The 20,022-nt window shown below is 50.0% G+C and overlaps 1 protein-coding gene across 7 annotated transcripts in view; it reads right to left on the bottom strand.

Moving 5' to 3' along the window:
* ZFAT (zinc finger and AT-hook domain containing) overlaps nucleotides 1–20,022 on the bottom strand; it is a 213,592-nt gene that overhangs the window by 85,783 nt on the left and 107,787 nt on the right. For all 7 annotated transcript variants that reach the window (XM_074316937.2, XM_074316938.2, XM_019724243.3 and 4 more), the window contains 3 exons: nucleotides 8,126–8,314; nucleotides 6,121–6,271; nucleotides 225–1,666 (listed from right to left, as the gene is read on the bottom strand). In XM_074316937.2, coding sequence (XP_074173038.2) covers nucleotides 225–1,666; nucleotides 6,121–6,271; nucleotides 8,126–8,314 — 1,782 coding nt within the window. The remainder of the gene's footprint in view (nucleotides 1–224; nucleotides 1,667–6,120; nucleotides 6,272–8,125; nucleotides 8,315–20,022) is intronic.

The raw sequence follows: 20,022 nt of genomic DNA, 5'->3' as shown, positions 1-20,022 counted from the left end.
TCCCCGGCTGCCTTCACAAAGAACTCAAATGCTAACGTGCAACATGGGCGTCCACCCAAAGCTCTCTAAAAATGGAGGCTAGCTCGGTAGCTCGTTTAGAAGCTGTTCTGTGCAAAGAGACATGAGCTCAAATCAAACATGAGGTGACCCAAAGCAAGGTGGGGATGGATGGCCTGTGGGAATGAGGGCCCGTCGGCTGCGTGCCGCGTGCTGCCTCTCCTTACCACAGTATTCACACTCCAGGTCTCCGTACACCTTCCGGATCCTCTCGCACAAGCCGGTGTCCATTCGCCTCTTCTGTAAACTGTCCAGGATCCTCATGAACGCACTCATGCTGGCCCGGTGCTCGGGGGCAGCTGTGCACGAGTCAGGCTGGCCCAGGGCCATGTCCCTCTCACCGGCTACCGGAGGCCGGTCTGAGGCCTCAGCTGGGTCTGACCTGAGACACCCACTGGGATCTGGTCCATCGGATGGCAGGGCAGCCGTCTTTGGCCCTTCCCCTGGGGAACCCTGGGTCTCCTGGTTTGCGCTGGGGCTTCTAGCCTTGGGTAGCAGCAGCTTAACTGCTTCGCCCTGAGTTTGGGCAGAGCCTCCGTGCTGGGTGTCCAGGGTCTTCTCAGGGTCAGCGTGAGTCTCAGCAGAGGAGGTATCGTTTCTCATCAGAAGCTCACCAGAAACTACTGCATGTGAATGGGGGTCCGAGGCAACTTCCGCAGCTCCCAGATCACAGGAGGGCAGGGTGACGCTCTCGGCCTGGGGGGTGGCCACGAGCACTGGCGGGGCAGGCACCGCCACGGGGGCCTCTGGCCCCTTCTGTCCCTCCTCAGACTGGGCCTCCCCAGGGCAGGCCACCTCCTTCTGAGCGTTCACCCCCTGGAACACAAATTCCTCTTCCGCCAGCTGCAGCTGGCTCCCCAAGGCTTCTTGCTGGATGTCGCCCCCAGGCTCCAGAAGGCAGAAGCTCTGGTTGATGGAGCTGGTGAAGACCACGGCCTCCTGGGCGGCCCCGTGGGCCTCCTTGATGTGGGAGCGCAGCCTGATGGAGCTGACAAACTTCTTCAGGCATATGGCGCAGACGTACACAAACGGGTGTTTGCGGACATGCAGCTCCAGCGCCTGGTACTTGGTGGCCCCGTGGCCGCAGAGCTCGCAGGCAAAGGGCCACTTGTCCCCGTGAACCAGCATGTGGCGGTCGCGGTCCAGCTCATTCTTGAACTTGCGCTCACAGATGTGGCAGTCGTAGAGCAGCTGCCGCTTGCCCTCCCTGGTCAGCAGGCGGAGCTCGTCCAGGGCCTCCTGGACCTTCTTGTCCTGTGGGTCGTGCACGTCCCGGATGTGCCTGATGAGGTTCTTGACGTCCGAGTACTTCTTCTTGCAGAAGCGGCAGTGCTGCTTGATCTTCTTGTGCACGCGCTCCACATGCACCTTCAGGTGGCCCTTGCTCAGGCAGGTGAACGAGCAGTCGTCGCAGCAGAACTTCTCGCCGGTGTGCTTGCGCAGGTGCACGTTCAGGTTGGCCTTGATGGCGCTGGCGTAGCTGCAGTGGGAGCAGGCGTACGGCTTCTCGTTGGTGTGGATCCTCAGGTGGGCCTGCAGGGAGTGCTTGAACTTGAAGACCTTATTGCAGTACTCGCAGGTGAAGATCTTGAGCTGGGTGGGCCCTAGCCTGGGAACAGAGGACAGCAGCGTTACAGCCAGAGACCACACAGGCCCAGGGGCCTCGAGCACCTTCCTACGGGGCCACCACCAAAGGTTCCGACCTCAGCGGAGTGGGACTGAGGACGGATGTGCGCATTCGCTCATTGGCACACGGGACCAGAGGACCCGGCACGGACCAGGCACACACAGAGAGGGAATGGTGGTCCCTGTTCCTCGGGGGCTCAGAGTCTGGGGGAGAGAAGGCGGGTCAGCACACAGCTGCACCGGCGTGCTAAGTGTCGATAAGAGGGTGTGAGGGCTCGGAAAAGACAGAGACGTCTAACCTGGATTCAGGTGACTGGGAAAACTTGCTGAAGAAGAGACGTCTGAGCACAGAACAAGGAAGAGGGAGCAAGAGGAGGAAGGGGGACGAGGGGTGTGACATTCACCAAGTACACGACAGCCACGTTCCAAAGCCAACCCGAATGTATTCCGGGGTATTTTAACGGCACCAGGCTTAATGGAACACACTCGGTCGGCTCTGTGAGACTATATACAATCTGCTCAGGTTTGCTCAACAGCTTCAGTAATCCCGACTTGCCTATTCATTCAACCAGCCATCAGGGGTGACAGCCTTCCTTTGCCTTTGCTGCAAGTGTGCATGTGAGGACCACCCGTTAAGTGAAAGAGTCCTGGCCTTTCTCCACAGCCTCACTTCTTCCCAGGATAAGTAAATTGACATAGCTGATCGATGGGTCTGGAACAGACCCAGCCTTTCCGAGCTGAGCTCGCCTCTCCCTTCCTGGTGACGAGGCATCTGCCCATGGACAGCACGTGGCACGGTAAGTTCTCAGCTAAGATGGCATCCGTGGGCCTGACCAGCAACGGTCCAGGACTGTGGTGGGGAGGCGGTCGGGCTGACCAGCTCTGCAGCACAGTCAGAGGGAGCCCAGTGTGGCTGCACCACACTTTTCTCCCACAGCTCTATCAGCAATAGAGCTGAAGTTTCAGTCTCTGTCTTCCTCCTCCTCCATCACGGCTGGTTTTGAACTCAGGCAGGGTAAATAAGATTGTTGTTCAGGTGCCATTTATTAACCTCATGCATCGTTTATTAATAAATGATTGCCATATATTAACACTTACCAAAGTGTTTCAGGCACTGTGTTAGATTCCATGTATGTGATGGAGAATAAAAGTATGGTCTGCCTCGTGAACCCTTTCTTTTTCGATATGGCAGTGGGTATGTTGAATGAGATGGTAGAAATAATAGCTAACAATTATTGAGTACTTAGCATACGCCAAGCCCTATTTAAGCCCAACTCTATTATTATACCTATTTTACAGATAACAAAACTGAGTATTTGCCCAAGGTCACACAGTTAGTTAAGTGGGGAAGCCAGGATATGAACCCGAGCAGAATGTCTGCCTCTATAGCCTGCACATTCCTCCTCAACCTCTAAATTGCCTGAAACCACTGTTCATACCAATCTCCTCCCCAGTGGGACTGTACACATGGAGAAGGCCCCCGGATGGGGCTTCCATTGCTGTTGGAACAGTCACCCCTTGTTTCTAAAATCAATGAATGACACACTGAAGTGCTATGACATGCACCAGAGACAGGAATTGGCAGATGAGCCAAAGAGGCGGGAGAGGCTTCCTCTTGCCCATCACTACTGCCTCTGGACCGTGTGTCGAGCTCTCCAAGAAAGTCCTCAGAATAACTACCAACCACATGGTGCTGTCAATCAGACACCACTAAACTGCACCCACTATAACTGCAAAGTCTGTCTTCATGGAACTATCCATACAACTATGTTTGATTAACACAGGTTGCCTTGTTCTTAAATTAAAAATATTTAAATGGATTGCAGTCCATAAACACTACGGGGTACAATTCACATGATGTAATTAAAATACTCAAATGTGAAAGTTATGGCTATGCCTGCACGCTAGACCCAAGGCTAATTTAAGGAAACTCATTTGGATCTTTCTCAAATGCTGAAGCTATCGAGAAGGCGATAAATTGTATTGGTGCAAAGAACACCAAAGAAAGAAACCCTGGATTCATACTGCTCCTTAAATAAACACATCACGGTATTTCCTTCTCTGATGCAAGATCTCCACAGTCTTAGGAGAATCTTTTGCTGTGGTGTGCGTGTGTGTTATACACAATTACCTGATAAAGGCCTTAGAGCCGTATTTCCGTCAAAGAGAAGGAACCTGGTGAAGACGCCAACCAGCCTGTATCTGACTACGAGTGTGACCCCTGACTGGGAGCTGGTGCACAGCTGCAGTCACACGACTCCTTTAGATTCTTTTCCTCAAATGTTCCCTATTCAGTGAGAGAGGCACTCTCACCCACTGCATTCTAGGAAGCAATCAGGCAATCAGTTTACAAGGCCAGACCCCTTGATTCAGTCATTCCAATTCTGGGACTCTATCTGAAGAAACTAATACAAAATGTGAATGAAGGTACTCACTGCACTATGTCTGTCTCACAACAGTTGAGAGCGGGAAGCTGTCTGAAGTTCACAACATAGGGACCTACTTGGCACATTTATTTATTTTTTTTCACTCATTCATTCATTCAAACAAGTATTCCAGGCAGTGGGGATATGATAGTGGCAAAAACAAATACAACTTGTGCTCTCTAAAGCACACCTCCTCGAGAAATGATTGGCCAGCATAAGAGCCATAAAAATGAGCAGATAGAGACCATCAGCTCCCCGCTGTGATGGAAAAAGGCAGGACGCTCTGAGTCCAGGCGACAGGGCAGGCCGCCCTGAGGACTGGACATTGGAGTCGATGGCAGAAGGATGACCCAACGGAGGGGAGGCATCCAGGGTGCGGAAGAAGCAGCTGCAAGGAGAGACCAAGGAGGTGAAAAGGGCCCAGATGGCTGACACAGAAGCTGGAGCCCAGAGAACCAGACAGTGTACAGGAGGGCGGTCGGGGGGAGAGCTGGCAGCCCTGAAGGCCCAGTGGCCAAATTCTCCTAAGGACAACGTGAGGCCTTACAGGGTACAATCAAATGGGTGTTTTACAAAGATCTCATTGGCTGCAGTGCCCAGAGTTGAGGAGGTTACAGCATATCCGCACGATGTTACAGCATGCAGCTAAAGAACAGGGTGTGTGCATAACAGCAGGAGCAAAGGGAAGGAACTATAACGTGATTAATGTGAAAGGCAAGATATAAAATTGCACATAAAATATAAACTCAATTTTATAAAATATAGGGTTTGAAAAAAGGCTGGAAGGAAATACACTAATAATATTAATAGTGGTTGTCTTAGGGCAATGAAATTACAAATGATTTTTTTATAGTTTTCTGGGCTCCCAAAATTTCCTACAAAATAAATCTGTACCTTATTTGTGTGAGAACCTAATTGATATAACCTAATTGATATACTGCTATAACCTAAAAGTTTGACTCTATAGTTTACAAAGCAAAATCATCATGCAAAAAAGCCTCTTTCATAACTATTTTATAGCGGATACTGTAAAATAGTAATAGAATGCATGACAATAGAAATACAGCCTAGATCTGTTCATTAAACATCGAGCATATTTATCTGTAATGGGAACAGCGTTTAGTTGAACCCCTCCCCAACAGACCCTGAAATACGAAGATAATTAGCTAAGGCCTACAAATCAACCTGAGTTGAGAACAGAATGATCTTCAAATTTAATGCCATCACAGTTCTGCCGAAGGAACAAGTATTTTTACAACTTCATCAATAAATTCAGTTGCTCACATTTGCAAGAAAGAACAGTGGACTGAGGCTACAAATTAATGAAGCAACTCACACGATATTACGTTATAGTTTTAACAGGAGCACAGCATGCGCCAAACACTTTCCATATCTTTTGACATTTATTCTCACCACTAAACTAAGTCAGATTCTGCTGGACAAGCTTGTGCTTGGTATAACAAAGGCCTGGAGACAAACTCCCGTGTGTCAACTCAGAGTAGAGTGATAGCTTCATCCGGGCAGTGGTCCTGTCTGTCCTGTTCTCTCTCATATCCCCAGTGCCTGACACATAACAGGTGTTTAATCTGCTGAGCTGAACTCTAGTAGAAGAGTCTAGAGCCAAGCCAGGTCTAACTAGCACTAAAGTTTATTCTCTCTCCAAAACACCTCATTTCCCCTCTTCCAGAAACAGAGGGGATCCATTGGTGACGGGCATTTGCTATGATTTTCCTCTCAGCTTGGAAGGTGTTTGCAGAGCTCAGGGGATCTGTGCTCATCTACCTCATCATGTATGTATCGCAGCTGAGACAGAACCTGGGGAACGTGTGGAGAACACGCATAGTGGGTCACGAACAGGCCATAATGGAGGGGTTGATTCTCAGGTTAAACCAAGAAACGAGTGCCCTTTACAAAGCAGAGTCCTGATAAATGAATGTGCTGACCCTCGAGCCCTTGGGGGGGTCACCGGAGCCCTGTCTCTGTTCGCAGTCACACACAACGGACACTTTACCTGCTGGACTTCATGGGCTGCTCATATGGAGTCTGCTGAATGGCATACTCCTGGTACCCTCTCCGAGGTGCCAGGTCGGCCAAGGTGGCCTCGGGGTTTGCGGCTCCTGTTTCTGGGGGGCCAGCCTCCACTGGAATAATCTTGGTGGCACCTGAGAGGAGGCACAACGCACTGTGTTAGAGGCACCACGAGTGGTCCTGACCCCACCCAGTGGAGGGAGCTGAGCCTGGAAGGTGTATTTCTTTACTGTGTGTCACCCATGCAAGACAGTTTTCTTTCAGTTCGCACATTTAACCTGTGTGTGTGTGTGTGTGTGTGTGTATGTGTGTACGTGGAAGGGAAGAGGCAAGTTTTCTAATAATGTATCAAAATGTCCTGAGGTATAGCTCTGCTTGATCTATTTATTTTTTTTTTAAATCATATAGATACATACATATGTATACCTACAAGGTTTTACATGGGACCACGTGTATCAAACTTTGCATAAATGTCAAACGGCATCAAGGCAGTGTGCCCTAGTGGGATCCACGAACCAAGGGTGAACAGGCACTGAGCTGCCTGGAGTCCAGTCCCAAATAAGACACTACCCCACCATCTCTGGGCCTCTGCTTCCAACCTAGGAAATGAAGGGTTTGCAGGGGAAGACCCAAGGTCACATTCACTTGTGCAATTCTATGATGTGAAATGATCAAAGACCTTGTACAGCGGCAGGCACTTCATGACGCATGTATCAAGTGCATCAAAGAAAAGGCTCCAATCTGCCCTTTGTTTCCGGAATAGCACAGGAAATCAATTATACTTTTCACCCCCCAACTTAAAGAAATCTCAAAATACTACCATCAATTTTTAAGGAATTATTCTAGAAACATCCTCAAAAGATGGCTGAATACAGGAACCTCTACGACTTTCATTTCCACGAATAATACTACTCTGAAGTAGGGTAGGGAAGACAAAGTGACTTTCCAGAAAGTTCTCCTGGTCACATAATTATAGGTGGATAATTCTCTATTTATGACCTTACTCAGCATTGAAGTATAAAGAGGATATTGTGGCAGTGTTTTCACTTCAAATAACGAGATACTACTAGCATCGAAAATACATGCTTAAAAGACTGTAGCTGTTTTTAAAATCCTAAACTTGATTTTTTAATTTTATTTGACACCTATCACCCCAAATGGATAGGGAAAAAAATTATTATACTGTGGAATCTATTGTCATAAACTGGTTTTAGTCTAAAGTTTCCCTTCCTAGAAGAGACCTTTTTAGTATAAGATATCCACTTGCTATTTTATATGAAATGAAAGGGAGACAGAAATTTCCAGCATTACAAATGAATATTTGATGAACCCACTACAAATGCAAAAGAGAAATCAGACAGAGGGAACTTAATAATTAGTGTGGGTCTTGGAGAGGTACCCCACTTAGTCTGTCTGAGTAGGTCTGTCTCACACTTGGGACAGCCCTGCTGAGCGCAGTGAGGGGGAAGGAGGGCATCCAGGAGACGGTCTGGGTGAGGGGAGCAAAGGAAAGAAACCCCCTCCTTGGCCGCTGCTCCTGAGTGGCCACTGGAATGGCAGGGGCAGTGGCAGCAGAGGGAGCAGCCCTCCCTCCCTCCTCTCTGCACATTATCTCCAGCAGCCCCGGGTAGTAACAGGTCTGCTGGAGTCCCAGATTAGTGGGTAAATAAACGCAGAGCCCATGAGTGAGCAAGCTGCCCGGATCACGGGGCCCAAGCTGTCAGGCTGCCCCTGGTACAGCCTTGCCAAGAGTTCTGTTTTGGGGGTGGCTGGTTAGCTCAGGTGGTTAGAGCACAGTGCTCTTAACAACAAGGTTGCCAATTCGATCCCCACATGGGCCACTGTGAGTTGCGCCCTCCACAGCTAGACTGAGACAACTACTTGACTTGGAGCTGATGGGTCCTGGAAAACCACACTTAAAATAAATAAAAAGTTAAAAAAAGAAAAAAAAAGAATCTCATTTTGTCACTTCCCGCTTTTGAGGTCACCTGGAATAGCTTCGTGTGCAGTTAAAACCACACTTATGATGGGTTTCTTCGCTCCGGAAATCTGCCCGGCCTCCTTGCCTGAGGAGATCTTCTGGACTTTGTCTGTTCTCTGTGTCCGCGGTCTCCTCGGGGCCTTGTCTCGATCTTCTTCCTTAAACTTCTTTTCCAGTTCAAGGTCAGATTCGTTACCTGAGAAGCAAATGCCAAGATGTATAAAATACCCGTTTACAGCAGTGACAGACTTGGAGAGCACACGTAGCCCTTTTATGGGGCAGTAAGGCAATGGACAGGTGTGACATGGGCATCGATCCACCGTGCGCCAGAGGCCACTGCTTTGGCTCACACATCGTCTGTGGGTCTCCAGTCTTTCATTCGAATCGGTAAATATTCATTGCACCCCTGCCACCTAGGCCACCCCCGAGACACTTGGGACACACTGTTGATAAAGCAGGCATAGCCCCTCGTCTTGTTTTCATGAACCCCAACATTCTTTAGAGTCTTTCATAAACCACACTGCACAGAAGATAAAGTCTCCAAGATTTACAGCCTAAGAGGAAACCATTCACGTACTCGGCTCACAATTAGTAGGCATGGTCCGTGTGTCACGCATGGTGGACATACAGACTGATAAGGCACACACTCGGACTCTGCCCCTGAAAGCCCTGGAGTCTGCTGGCAGAGACAGACCTGCAAACGGGCATTCCAGGGCAGCCCTTAGGGCGCCGACTGAAACGAGAAGGGCTTTGGGACAATTACAGGAAGGGGTGGACAATTCCACATAAGAGGTCAGAAAACACATTCTGGGGAGGCAACCCTTCCGTTAACTATAGAAAACAGGCGTTTGTGACGCTGTGGTTGGGAGCTGTGGGGAACAGGTAATGCCAAAGATGCAGGGGGCAGAGGAGCGGGGCTGGTAAAAATGGCGGCATTCCATTAGCAGAAAGGATGGCAGAGATAAGGGGCACACGTTAGCCAAGCGTCCTGTGCAGCTAACTTCACGAAGAAGCAGAGAAGCAGAAATAAATAAAAGCTAGGTCCTCGAGGGCCTGGAATGCCAAGAGAAGTCTGGAATCTTCCTTTAGATCTGCCTTCGGTGAGTGCCAGGGGTGAGACTCCAATGCTCATGGAGACCAGTCAAGCAGCACGAGTGAATAATGCTGGCTGAGTGGGGCTCAGATGACCGGGCACAGGCCCCAGCTCCAGCCAGAGCTGCCCTGCCAGCTCATGGGGCACAGCCACCAAATATATGGACTGTTCAAAGGGAGACTGGAAACCCAGATTTTTACATAAATCTAATTTTTCAGGGTTGACTCTAACCTAGAATTTCTTCAAACTGGGGAGCCAAACAAGACACGTGTGAGGCCACATGTGACCTGCCTGTCCCCTGCTATTCCAAAGGCAGTGGTAAGCCACTGAAGCATTGGGGTGGGGGGAGAGGGAGGCTAGACTAAATGTGTGTTTTAAATCTGTACCACCACTGGGCAGAACGAACAGGATAGGGTCAAAAGACACACAAACACACTAAAGAATGGATGGATATGTCAGCCACAGAACAACAGCTAACTTCACATGCTGAACTTGGCATTAGCCGCAGGGTAAGAAGTGTTTTGACATCAAAGTGAAGACTAAAGGAGCCAGAGCTCTTGGATGCATGCTATTCGAGTCCTAAGCAAGAAGGAAATAAAGGGAAGGAACAGGTCTCTTCCTTAGAATCACAGCCACAACCCTGACGTAACTTGCCCAAGAATCACTTCTTCGGAACTTTACGACGAGTAGACAGGAACCATTCCACAAAGCCCTTCATCAGAGATGTGTGTGAGGTGGGTGGATGGTTGTCAGATGGGCACACAGACAGGTGGACAGTGGGTGCTTGGAAAGCACTAGAATTATCAGCGAGCTGAAGTCGGAACCACACAGTAATCAGGCAGAAGCCAGAGAAATGGGAGAAACCAAAGGGAGACAGCCTGAGGCAGCTGGGTACCTCCATGCTTCCCAATTCCAGTCTGCCGACAGCCAGACCCACACATCAATGTACCAACAAATGCCTGAAGGGGAGAGACGACACGGAGTGCACACCTTCCCAGGAAGGCGTGCTGGCTGAAGGAAAGCTCTCTCCAGATGAGGCGCGGGAAGAACCTATCCAATGCAGACTGGTCAAAACAGACACTCACATTTTCTATGTTCTGCAAATGAAAGTCCTTTGGTGCTTGTTCCCGTAAGCCAGGTGCTTGGAACATTTTTAGACCTGGTGGGAACAGTCTTACAGATTTTTATGAATTGATTGGAAAGGTCCTTAGTCATGTAATTAGTGTCAATGCTAAACATTTTAATATTGAACTGAAAAGAGACATTAGTGGATGAGCTTATGAGTCACACAGAACTGTACGTCACTCTCTGTAGCCAAGGGGAAAATGTCAAGGACCGTTATATTATGCCCATCCGTAAAGAACATGGTAGCGCCTAAAAAGCTACAGAATGGGGCCAAACAGTGATCTCCAAAGCAGGCAGCTGTCAGTGCTGCCTACTTTCTGTGATGTTTGATTTGCAGCATGCCTCGTGGCAGTTTTCGTTTCATTTTATTTTATTGTTTAGTGGCTATAATAAAAACGTTTCACAAGGTCTACAAATTGCCTGAGTCACAGAAGCTCTTTGTGTGGCCTACATGTTGGGTGATACACATGCATAAATAACTACAGCAGAATCAAATGGATGCTATAAAGAGGTAGGAACAACATATTATAGGATTTCTTTTGCTTTTTAAATGATGCTTCATTTTATAAGAGAATCTGCCACGGGATACAGTTCAATATGTGGGTGACACGGCAGGAATAGATGTGTTCACATAAAAAGAAGACCCGAGAATTACAGCTTGCCATAAGCTGACCCCAGGTTAACAGCATGAATAGACCAAAAGCACACACAGCATCAGCTTGCATGAATAAGTAGCTGGAGAGATCACAGCACATTTCTCCCACACCCTGCATGGGAAGGACTGTCTCTAGACTCAGCCTTACGCATCATAAGTTAAGAATACACTGCAGAACTGGCTGCAAAAGCATGGTGAACCGGAGTGGATGAAGGTAGGTTTGGAAGATTAAAAATCAGTAAACCGACGTGAGCTGCCCTAGGGGACAGGAGAAGACTGGATGAGAGCACAGCTCTCACCCTAACATCACGATAGTTCCTGTTAAGTGTCCTGGCTCCCACCCCACCAAGTCCCAACAAGAATGCTGCTCCAGCCATCAGCGCAGCTGGGGCTCCTGGACCCCAGCGTGGCCAACAGGCGTCTGGGGAGAAGTTTGTCGGGGGCTTCTGGGAATGGTTTTCTTCCCTAGTGAGGAAGGAAGTGCCCTTCTTATTCAGCCATGCATTGCTATGTCTACTGCCTGGAACTCAGGCAACCACCAGCCCTGAGAAGCCAAGCAAAAGACCAGGTCAACATCTTGAGGGTCACGAAGGGAAAGATGGATCCTGGGACGGTGAGGGCACAGCTGTGCCACAGAACCAACCCTGGAACTGCTGATCCCTTCACATCTGGTTCCATGAGAGAATGGATGGACATTCTCCATGTCAAACTTGTTTTGAAATGATGCCTCTACTAAAAGTATCTTGACTAACACATTCTCCAAACCATTCTCCATCTTGACCCTAGAATGAATCATTTTACAATCCACCTCTGACCTGGTCACCCCCAGGATTAAAACCCTTCAACGTCTTCCGTCCCACCTCCATCAGGAGAGTGTGCTAGATAAAGTCCCCCAGGAGCTGCCATAGATCATCTCTCCCACGACTCCCACACACATGCCAACCTTTGCTTGTCTGCTCAGACCCACTGGACGTCAACGATGCTGAACTACAAGTTCACAACCTCCCCAGGCTGTCCACAGCCTCTGGCCTCACACACAGGTCTATATAACGTGCAACATGCCAACTCACATGTCACACACACACACACGCACCGATGGACCTGGCTGGTGGGTGGACAAGGGACTTCCGCAAACATCACTCTGCTTTCTCCATGGAGAAAGGTGCTCGGCTTAAAGGTGGTCCATGCACCACGGCACCTGAACCCGCCTCTGAACAACCCCTTGCCTCCAAGCCCACCTCTCTGAGGGGCCCTGCTCCATCTGTGCTGAAAGCTCAGGGGGGGAATAAAGGCTGCATTTGCTCTGTGCTCCCTCAGTGGAGTCCCCACAAGTGGCAAGAGGCCATTTGCTCTGAATCGCTTCCTGCAGATGAGCAGTCCCACTTTAGTGCCCTCCCACCTCCCCCTACACACACACACACACACACACACACACACACACACACACGTGCGTGCGCGCGTGCACACACGTACACACACGCACACAAGCACGCGCGTGCACACACACATGCGCGCACACACACATGCACACACGCACACATGCGCACACACGCGCACACACACAGGCAGGCTGAGCAGCTGCGTGCACAGCTGGCAGCCCTGGTCCAAGAGACTGCCGCTCCCCCCTGCACCCAGATCCAGGCATGCAAAGTGCTTATGGCTGTGGATGGCGTGCCCGGTTCTTCCGCTCTGCAGCCATGTTCCTTGCTGTGAAGAGGCCATTCTTGGAAAGCGAGGAAAACCAGAGTTTCAGTTGTGTTCAAACAGGTAGATGCCTGTCTTCCCTGCACGGAGACACACTAAATTAAACCCTCACGTAGGAAACAAGGCTAACTAAAGGGGTTCTTCTGAGACGGCAGGATGTAGACAGGGAACCCCAGATGACACCCAGGCTCCCAGGCTGATGCCGGCGGGTGATCTGGTTGACTGCTTCACCCTTGTTTCAGAGAATGCCCACCTGGGCCTACACAGAGTACCTGATGATGAACGGCCGGCCAGTGACGTGTTTTAGTAAATACATGCAGCGTGGAAAATAAAAAAGCTGATGGGACCTGGGGGGAGGGAAAACATGGGTCATACTCCACCTCTTCTAGAGGGTGTTTTCAAGATAAACCATCTCCCAAATAGCCTGCTTCGTGTACAAGTGTTAATTATACAATTAATTTTAAGGTAGTATTTTGTCCTGAAATTGTATTAAATGTGTACAATACCTTCACTGAGGTCTAGCAAAGGCTCTTTATCTGATAGAAAACAGGATGCCATTTTAGTGAGCTCAAGTTGAAATCCGTCTGAGATGCTTCCAAGGCAGAAGAGACTAGATGCCATCAGGCCCGGTGAGGCCGGGGTAGACCAGCCAGGTCACAGGACGGAAGGCGCGTATTGATCCCACTGCCAGCACAGGTTTCAGAATGAAACATCGGACGTGGTCTGAGCCTGTCTGGTGTGTTTCCCTTAGTCATGGCCACGAGAGGCAGATGCACTATGTCACTAAGATAATACTCTCTCTTCTGAGCGGCACGTTACAGTTTGCAAAGCACGTCCGTGAGCACCATCAGTGCCTGGAACATTATTATCTCACGCACAGTGCACCTTTCTAACCGGTCTTTCTATGTTTCACATCTCTCTCCAAGGCTCTTATAAACGTGCTCTCCCTGCAGTCAAGGCCCTTAGCTGAAGTTTCCTGGTCCATCAAATCCACATCATGCTGACTTGCTGTCTGAATCCAGCTGTGATTGGCACTGCAAAGGGGAGGGCAGTTTTCACGCGTGTTTTTTTTCTTGCTTTTTTTTTTTTTTGCTTTTTTTCCAGCAGCAGGACCTTTTTCAAGTGAACTCTGTAAGCATTTTTAATATAAACAATCAATGAAAGGGCATGACTTCTCTGGTTAAAGTGGGTGGTCCCAGCCAGCCTTCCCCTCGCCACCCCTAAAATGCCCTCCCTACACCTCCTGCCTCAGCCAAGGGCATCTTTGAAGACCCTAGAAACAGCTTTACAACTACTGATGACAATATTCCAAGGACTATGTCGAAATCACTGTAACTGTAATCACTGCTCCAAGCAGCCATGATAGAGCGGAGGGTGTGTGAGCTCAAACCCAGGCTTTGCCTTTGAGCCGGATCCATTTGGAACTCGCCCAATTCATGGTCTGCCTCTACTAACAGAGTCATTGTGCGGTTCCAGTGGGGGGACAGTGGCAGCGAGGTCTAGGGCTGGAATTGCTGCTTCCTCATGGTTCCATTTGGCTTGTGTGAAGAAAGGTGAGTGGCAGCGGCTGCCCGGCCCACCCCACCCCCAGCCCGGTGTGTCTGCCCGAGACTGACTTTCTGGGAACTGTAACTTCTCATTTCTTGACATTTGTGCATTATTGCTCATCAACCCCAGCACATCCACATAATTCTATTTCATTTCCTTGTGAACAGAAAGCATTTAAAAAAGTACTAACACCACACAATGAGGGAGGCAAACCCTAGTGTGGAAGCAGATGTTGGAGGGTGGCAGCGCAAGCCCCACGGTGCTGAAAACCCCACTCCCACAGGTGCCTGGCACCTCACACGCGGGGAAGTGTTCTGACTGCAGAACTGGAGGCAGCGTTGCGAAAGGAGCAGAGACCAAGCATGGACCCTGTTTTAAGAGTAATGGGTAAAAATCCAGCTTCCCTGATATTCTAGAAAGTTCCTACTTGCCCCTCCATCTTTCTCCACTCAGATCCCAGAGGCTGACCTGTAAGGGTCACAAGGGGCTCCACTGCCGTCTGGCTTCTCGTTGGGTCTGGCCAGTGGTGGTACCAGCAGGAGATGGGACAGCATGGAGTGGAGTTCCCTCCCTGCCCAGTCACCCCCGGTTAACTTCATCCTCTACCAAAGGCCAAGCTCTCTCCCTTGCAGTGGTGGTGACTGCTCTCCCGTCCTCCTCTATACCCAGGGTGGCAGCAACAGCCCGTTGTTCCCAGCATCCCCCAGGACCTAATCCTGCCCACACCTGTACAAATAATCCCTTGAGTACACTCCCAAATTGCCACCTGCTTCCCGCCAGCGCCCTGCAGCCTCCACGTGGCCATCCTCTGTCATCTCAAGATGACTCCTCTTTCTGTCCCCAATCTCATCTTCGTTCCCTCCCCTTGCAAGCATCACCCACTGACACGGTTCCTGCTCGGGTCACCACTAAGCACAGTCCCAAGACCAACAGACTTTGTATAGCCTCGTGTCATTTAAGCTGCTGGCATCACTGACATCGTAACCCCATCCACGTGGACGCCCCCGAGCAGGGTCCTCAGGAGGCCGCCCTGCTGTTTTGTTCTTCTGCTTCCATCCAGTCCCCTGATGACCATCCGCTGAGATCCCCAAGGCCAGGGCTCCAGCCCAGCCCTCCTGCTGGTTCCATACCCAGGGGATGACACCCCTTGGACACCCACAGTCCACAAACTCAACGTGTAACCAGAACTTATCCTCTTGGCCTCAAGCCTGCTTCTCCCTTGGCTTCTCGAGACTGGCAGGGCCGTCCGCCACCCTAGCACCCAAGCCAAAACCCAGACAGCCCCCTACTCGCTCCTTCTTGTTTCCCACCCACTCCAACCTCTTTCCAGGTCCTGGGAGTCACACTTCCTCAATGGCTCTAGACTACGTCCCCGTCTCTCCACCCTCACTGGACCACTGCCACTGACCACAGGTGACCCGAAGGGCTGCTGTCCCCTCGGCCAGTGCTGGCATTCCCCATCTCCTCCCCTCTCCTCCCTGCCCTCGCCTCCACTTCCCCCGCTCTTCAGAATATGGGCCCAGCGGCCTTCAAACCTCCGCCCCAGCCCTCCCTGACCACCACCCTGCGCTCCCAGGCTGCTACGGCGGCACCTTCTCTGAGCTCCCTGAAGACCCTGGTCACCTCTACAGATGCTCATCACGCTTAACCCAAAGCGTTGGTGCCACTGTCTGCCCGGCCCACTGATGTCTGAGCACCTCTACTGCCGACACCTCTGCCCCTTGGCATCACATGGGCAGCAGCACCACCTGCCTGGTGTACAAACAGTAGGTGCTCAATCAATACTTGTGATCAGGTCATGGACGACCAACAGCAAGGTCAAAAGTATTCCCATTTTCCTCAGCCCCTTACCGACGTGCACGTCACACTTGCGCGCACACCAAGCACATCACATTTGCATACACACCCTTAACTCAGATGCACTTCTCTGACCTTGCAAAGAAAAATGAAGGTCATTGGATACAAAATCTCTCAAGTAAGACCCTTTCACCTCTGACTCTCCCTGCTCTTTTCTCACCATCCCCTCCTGTCCTAGAGCAGTTCATCGGCGGGGATATTGCCCCACTGCCCAACCCCACGCTCAGCAGGTGGGATCTGTGTCTATGTTTTACCCTTGAATTTCCCATAGGGTTTCTGAGCCCTTACACATCGTAGCATTCAAACAAGGCTGGCTGAGTGGTAATGGGCAGATGAAGAGTTAACTGTCCCTGCTATCAGACACTTGTAGAAATTTGCTCATATGCGTTCATTCATAATTAATACTGCACTAATATTCTAAAGTTCCGATTCCAAATTGCCCAAGAACTAATTAAATCTCAGAACGCCCCAGAGTCAAGTGTTATCAGCCACATTAATAAGGCCCGGAGCAGGTGTCAGAACAGCAGACTGATAAGATTATATTCTGGGGCTCTCCACCAATTCAATCCACGCTGCTAATACCACAGTTTAAGAAACGCATTGACCCACAGTAATTCTCTCTAACCTGCTGACTATGTGTGGCTCCCTCGGCGCTTCCTCCTCCCTCAGGCTTTCTCACATCTTCCTGTCTCCCTTACTCTAGGCGAGGCCCGGTGAGCACCTGCTTCCAGCACAGTGTCCCCACAGAGGGATGGCTATGAAAATAAGCAGATGAAGGGCAGGAGGCCTTTGCTTCCACGTGACCCCCCACCCCAACTACATACTACCTGCAGCGAACTACCCAGCCTTCCTTAAAGGTAACTGTACTCCAGCACCTGCAGGCTTTTGCATGAACTACCATGAAGGAAACACCGATCCCACCTCCTCCCCCGCCCTCACCAGGCCAAATACCCTTAGAGACAGAGTTCACAGCCCCCTCCTCGGGAAGCCCTCCAGGATGCACCCCACAGACCTGTGGTCCTGCCCTGCCCCTTCTGCATTTGGTGGCCCCTCTGCCATCTACTGTGATCTATTCGCCTCTCTGTCCTCCTCTGCAGACACTCAGCTGCTCAAGGGAAGAGACTCGCCTTTCTTAACTTTGGTCCCCCAAGTCTGGCTTGGCGCCCACAACGCACAAGCCCAGTCAGCAGGAAGAGGCGGAGAAGAGACCGGCTGCTGCAGAGAACCCGCTCAGCCCTCTGCTTAGCCAGCCTCCGTGGAAGCCCAGAGGCAGCGGGCACAGCAGGACATCTGGCTTTAACGGCTGCTGGGCCACGGGCCACTGCCATCTATCCCCGTGCTTCTCAGCAATTGGGGTTGTCACGGTGAGAAAAGCACTGATTTTTTTCATAACACGCAGCAGCTACTTGTCTTGGGAAGAACCATCACTTAGAGTAAAGGCCCCCTGTGTCACAGGCTCCGTCACGTGCCATCAAGCCCCTCCACGCAGGACCCAGCAAGTAGCCCACTGAACTTCAGACAGCAGAATGCAGCGGGGCCACCCCCTTTGCCTGCTGGCACCCATTGAACAAGCTGGCACCCCTGACAGCAGCACAGCCCCAGGCTGCCTTCCAAGGGGCTTAACAAGACAGTCTTCCTGCAAAAGTCCTAGCAAAAAGGCCTGTTTTTTGGGAGAGCTTTTGAGCTGAGCCATCTGGATGGTGGGGCCAGTCACCAGGACGGAATATGGGAGGACGAAGTATAAGGAGCTGGAGATTGAGTTCAGTACTGAATGTGCCATCCAGCTTAAACTGCCTACGGAACACTCCAACGGAAATATAGGGCTCGGGCTCAAGAGAAGGTCTGGACAAGGCACATGTCTGTAGGTCACCAGAACACAGCTACTGGGCAAATCCATGGACATGAAATCGTCTCTAGTGACAGTCATCAAACATTTCCGGTTCTCGCCTGCCCTAGGCACTTCCTGGCCCCACGAAGTCTGGTGGGGCCGTGACATCAGTTCTGATCAATGACCTGCATGGGCAGAAATGACAGATGTCACCCTGGGCCAAGGTGAAACCACCCAGGGCTCTCCTTCCCTCTTGCACGGTGACCAGGAGTGCTCAGGACGGTGGCTGCTCTCTCCACCTGGGTCCCTGAGTGAGCAGAGCAATGGACGTGCAGCAGGAACAAGAGGGAAGCTTGGTTGTGTTAACCCACTGCGATTCGGGGGAGGTTTGTTAGAAGGGCGTAACCTGGCCTGCAACGACTGATGGTCGGCGACAGTCACGTGAGAAGCAGCGTCAGTGGCAGAGGTCGGAGGACAGTCGGGAGAGAGGGGTCACAGGAACGGAATCTAACTACACAAGGAGAAGCCCCCACAAGCATGCTGAAGAGGGAGTACAGGTGGAGACCACTGAGCTAGATCTCCTCAGGGTTTCCATTCATCTCATCAGTGCAGAGATAAAAGGAGGGTTTACGAGGCAGCGAGGAGAAGCAGATGTCGCCGTTATAGCTCCTGCCACAGAGAAAAGTGTTATATTCAGAGACTGACACTGCACAGCCGTTCCACCTGTGAATTTCAAACACGCCTCGTTCAAAACCGTTTTCAACCATAGCAGCTATTATCAAGTCAGCTGTGTTGCTAATACAGATATAGTAGAAGACACTTGAAATATTGTAAAGAATCTTCATGAAGATTAAAAGTGCATCTTAGGTAAAATCTTAAAATAAATGCCTGTCTTCTTTTGGAAGGATTTAACACAAATACGAGCACCTTTTTACAACTCTCCTTGCATAAAACGACCCCAGAAATAACAAGATTAGAAAGGTTCAGAAGCCAGTCGCTTTTATAAACTTGACATATTGATTTCTGTAGGCTACAAAATGTTTTTCAAAAACACCAGCTGTTGCACATCATGGCATTTTAAAAAAAAATCTGTTTTCCTGGCTTCTTTGACTATTCAAATGCAGAATAAAATAAATAAATGTCGAATACATATCAAAAGTGTTAGTTTAACTTGCCATGGTTCAGCGCAGGGAAGGAGTTTATTTTGTTTTCCTCTAATTGTTTTAACAAGCTCAAGAGTCAAGGTCAAGCATTTGAAATGTCACTAAGCTGCTCTTCACAGAGCATGTATTAAAACAATTATGCGAGAATTTTCCAAAGCGTAATATTGTGCTTGGCAAACTATGAAACGTGGGGTGATCAGATGAGTGTCAGCCATGAGGCAGCTGGGCAGAAGGTCGTTTCTGCATATTTTGGAGGCTTCGCAGCCGTGGCCAGAAAGGGAAAAACACCCAGAGCTCCTACCTTTGCATTTGGTATTTACTCAAGTCCATTTAGGCACTGAAATCAATAGCGCACAAGACCATTTTCTATACAGCTCATTACTGGAGGAAGCTGATCCTATTAGAAAGGACCCTGCCTGTCTGCCATTGCTGAAAACACTGCGTAATTAATTACAGAGTAGAAACAAACCTCGGAACCACACAGAGTGGAATTTTCGTTTCTTGTAAGGCTAGAGAAAAGGCTGAGAGAAGTACACTAAGATGAATACAACCTATATCTGCAACGTAGAAATGGGAGTGGTTAGGACACTGGTGGGGCAGAACGGGGCTGCCCGCAGGGTAGGCATAGGGAGACGTGGGATGGCACTGCAACTTCCCTTCCTGTGACTGTGAGTCTGGGTAACCATCACTCTGGACCTCAACTGCCTCAATTATAAAATTATGAAATTGGGTCTGAAAACAAGGTTTTCTAAGCCAATCTTAAAACGTCACAGACTGTGGGATTCAGTTGATGTAACAGCCTTGAAATGGCAAAATTACTGACTAACACATTGGCAGTTGGGGGCGGGTAAAGGGTGGGGCAACTGTGATGCAGGAGCACGAGGGCGATGCCTGTGGTGACGGAGCAGTTCTGTCTCCTGACTGTGGCGGG

Source organism: Rhinolophus sinicus, chromosome 6, assembly GCF_057876585.1.
Source record: "Rhinolophus sinicus isolate RSI-liver-muscle chromosome 6, RSI-T2T, whole genome shotgun sequence".
Classification (NCBI taxonomy): domain Eukaryota; kingdom Metazoa; phylum Chordata; class Mammalia; order Chiroptera; family Rhinolophidae; genus Rhinolophus; species Rhinolophus sinicus.
The sequence above is the reverse complement of the archived record's forward strand: the minus strand, read 5'-3'. Positions and strand labels throughout refer to the sequence as shown.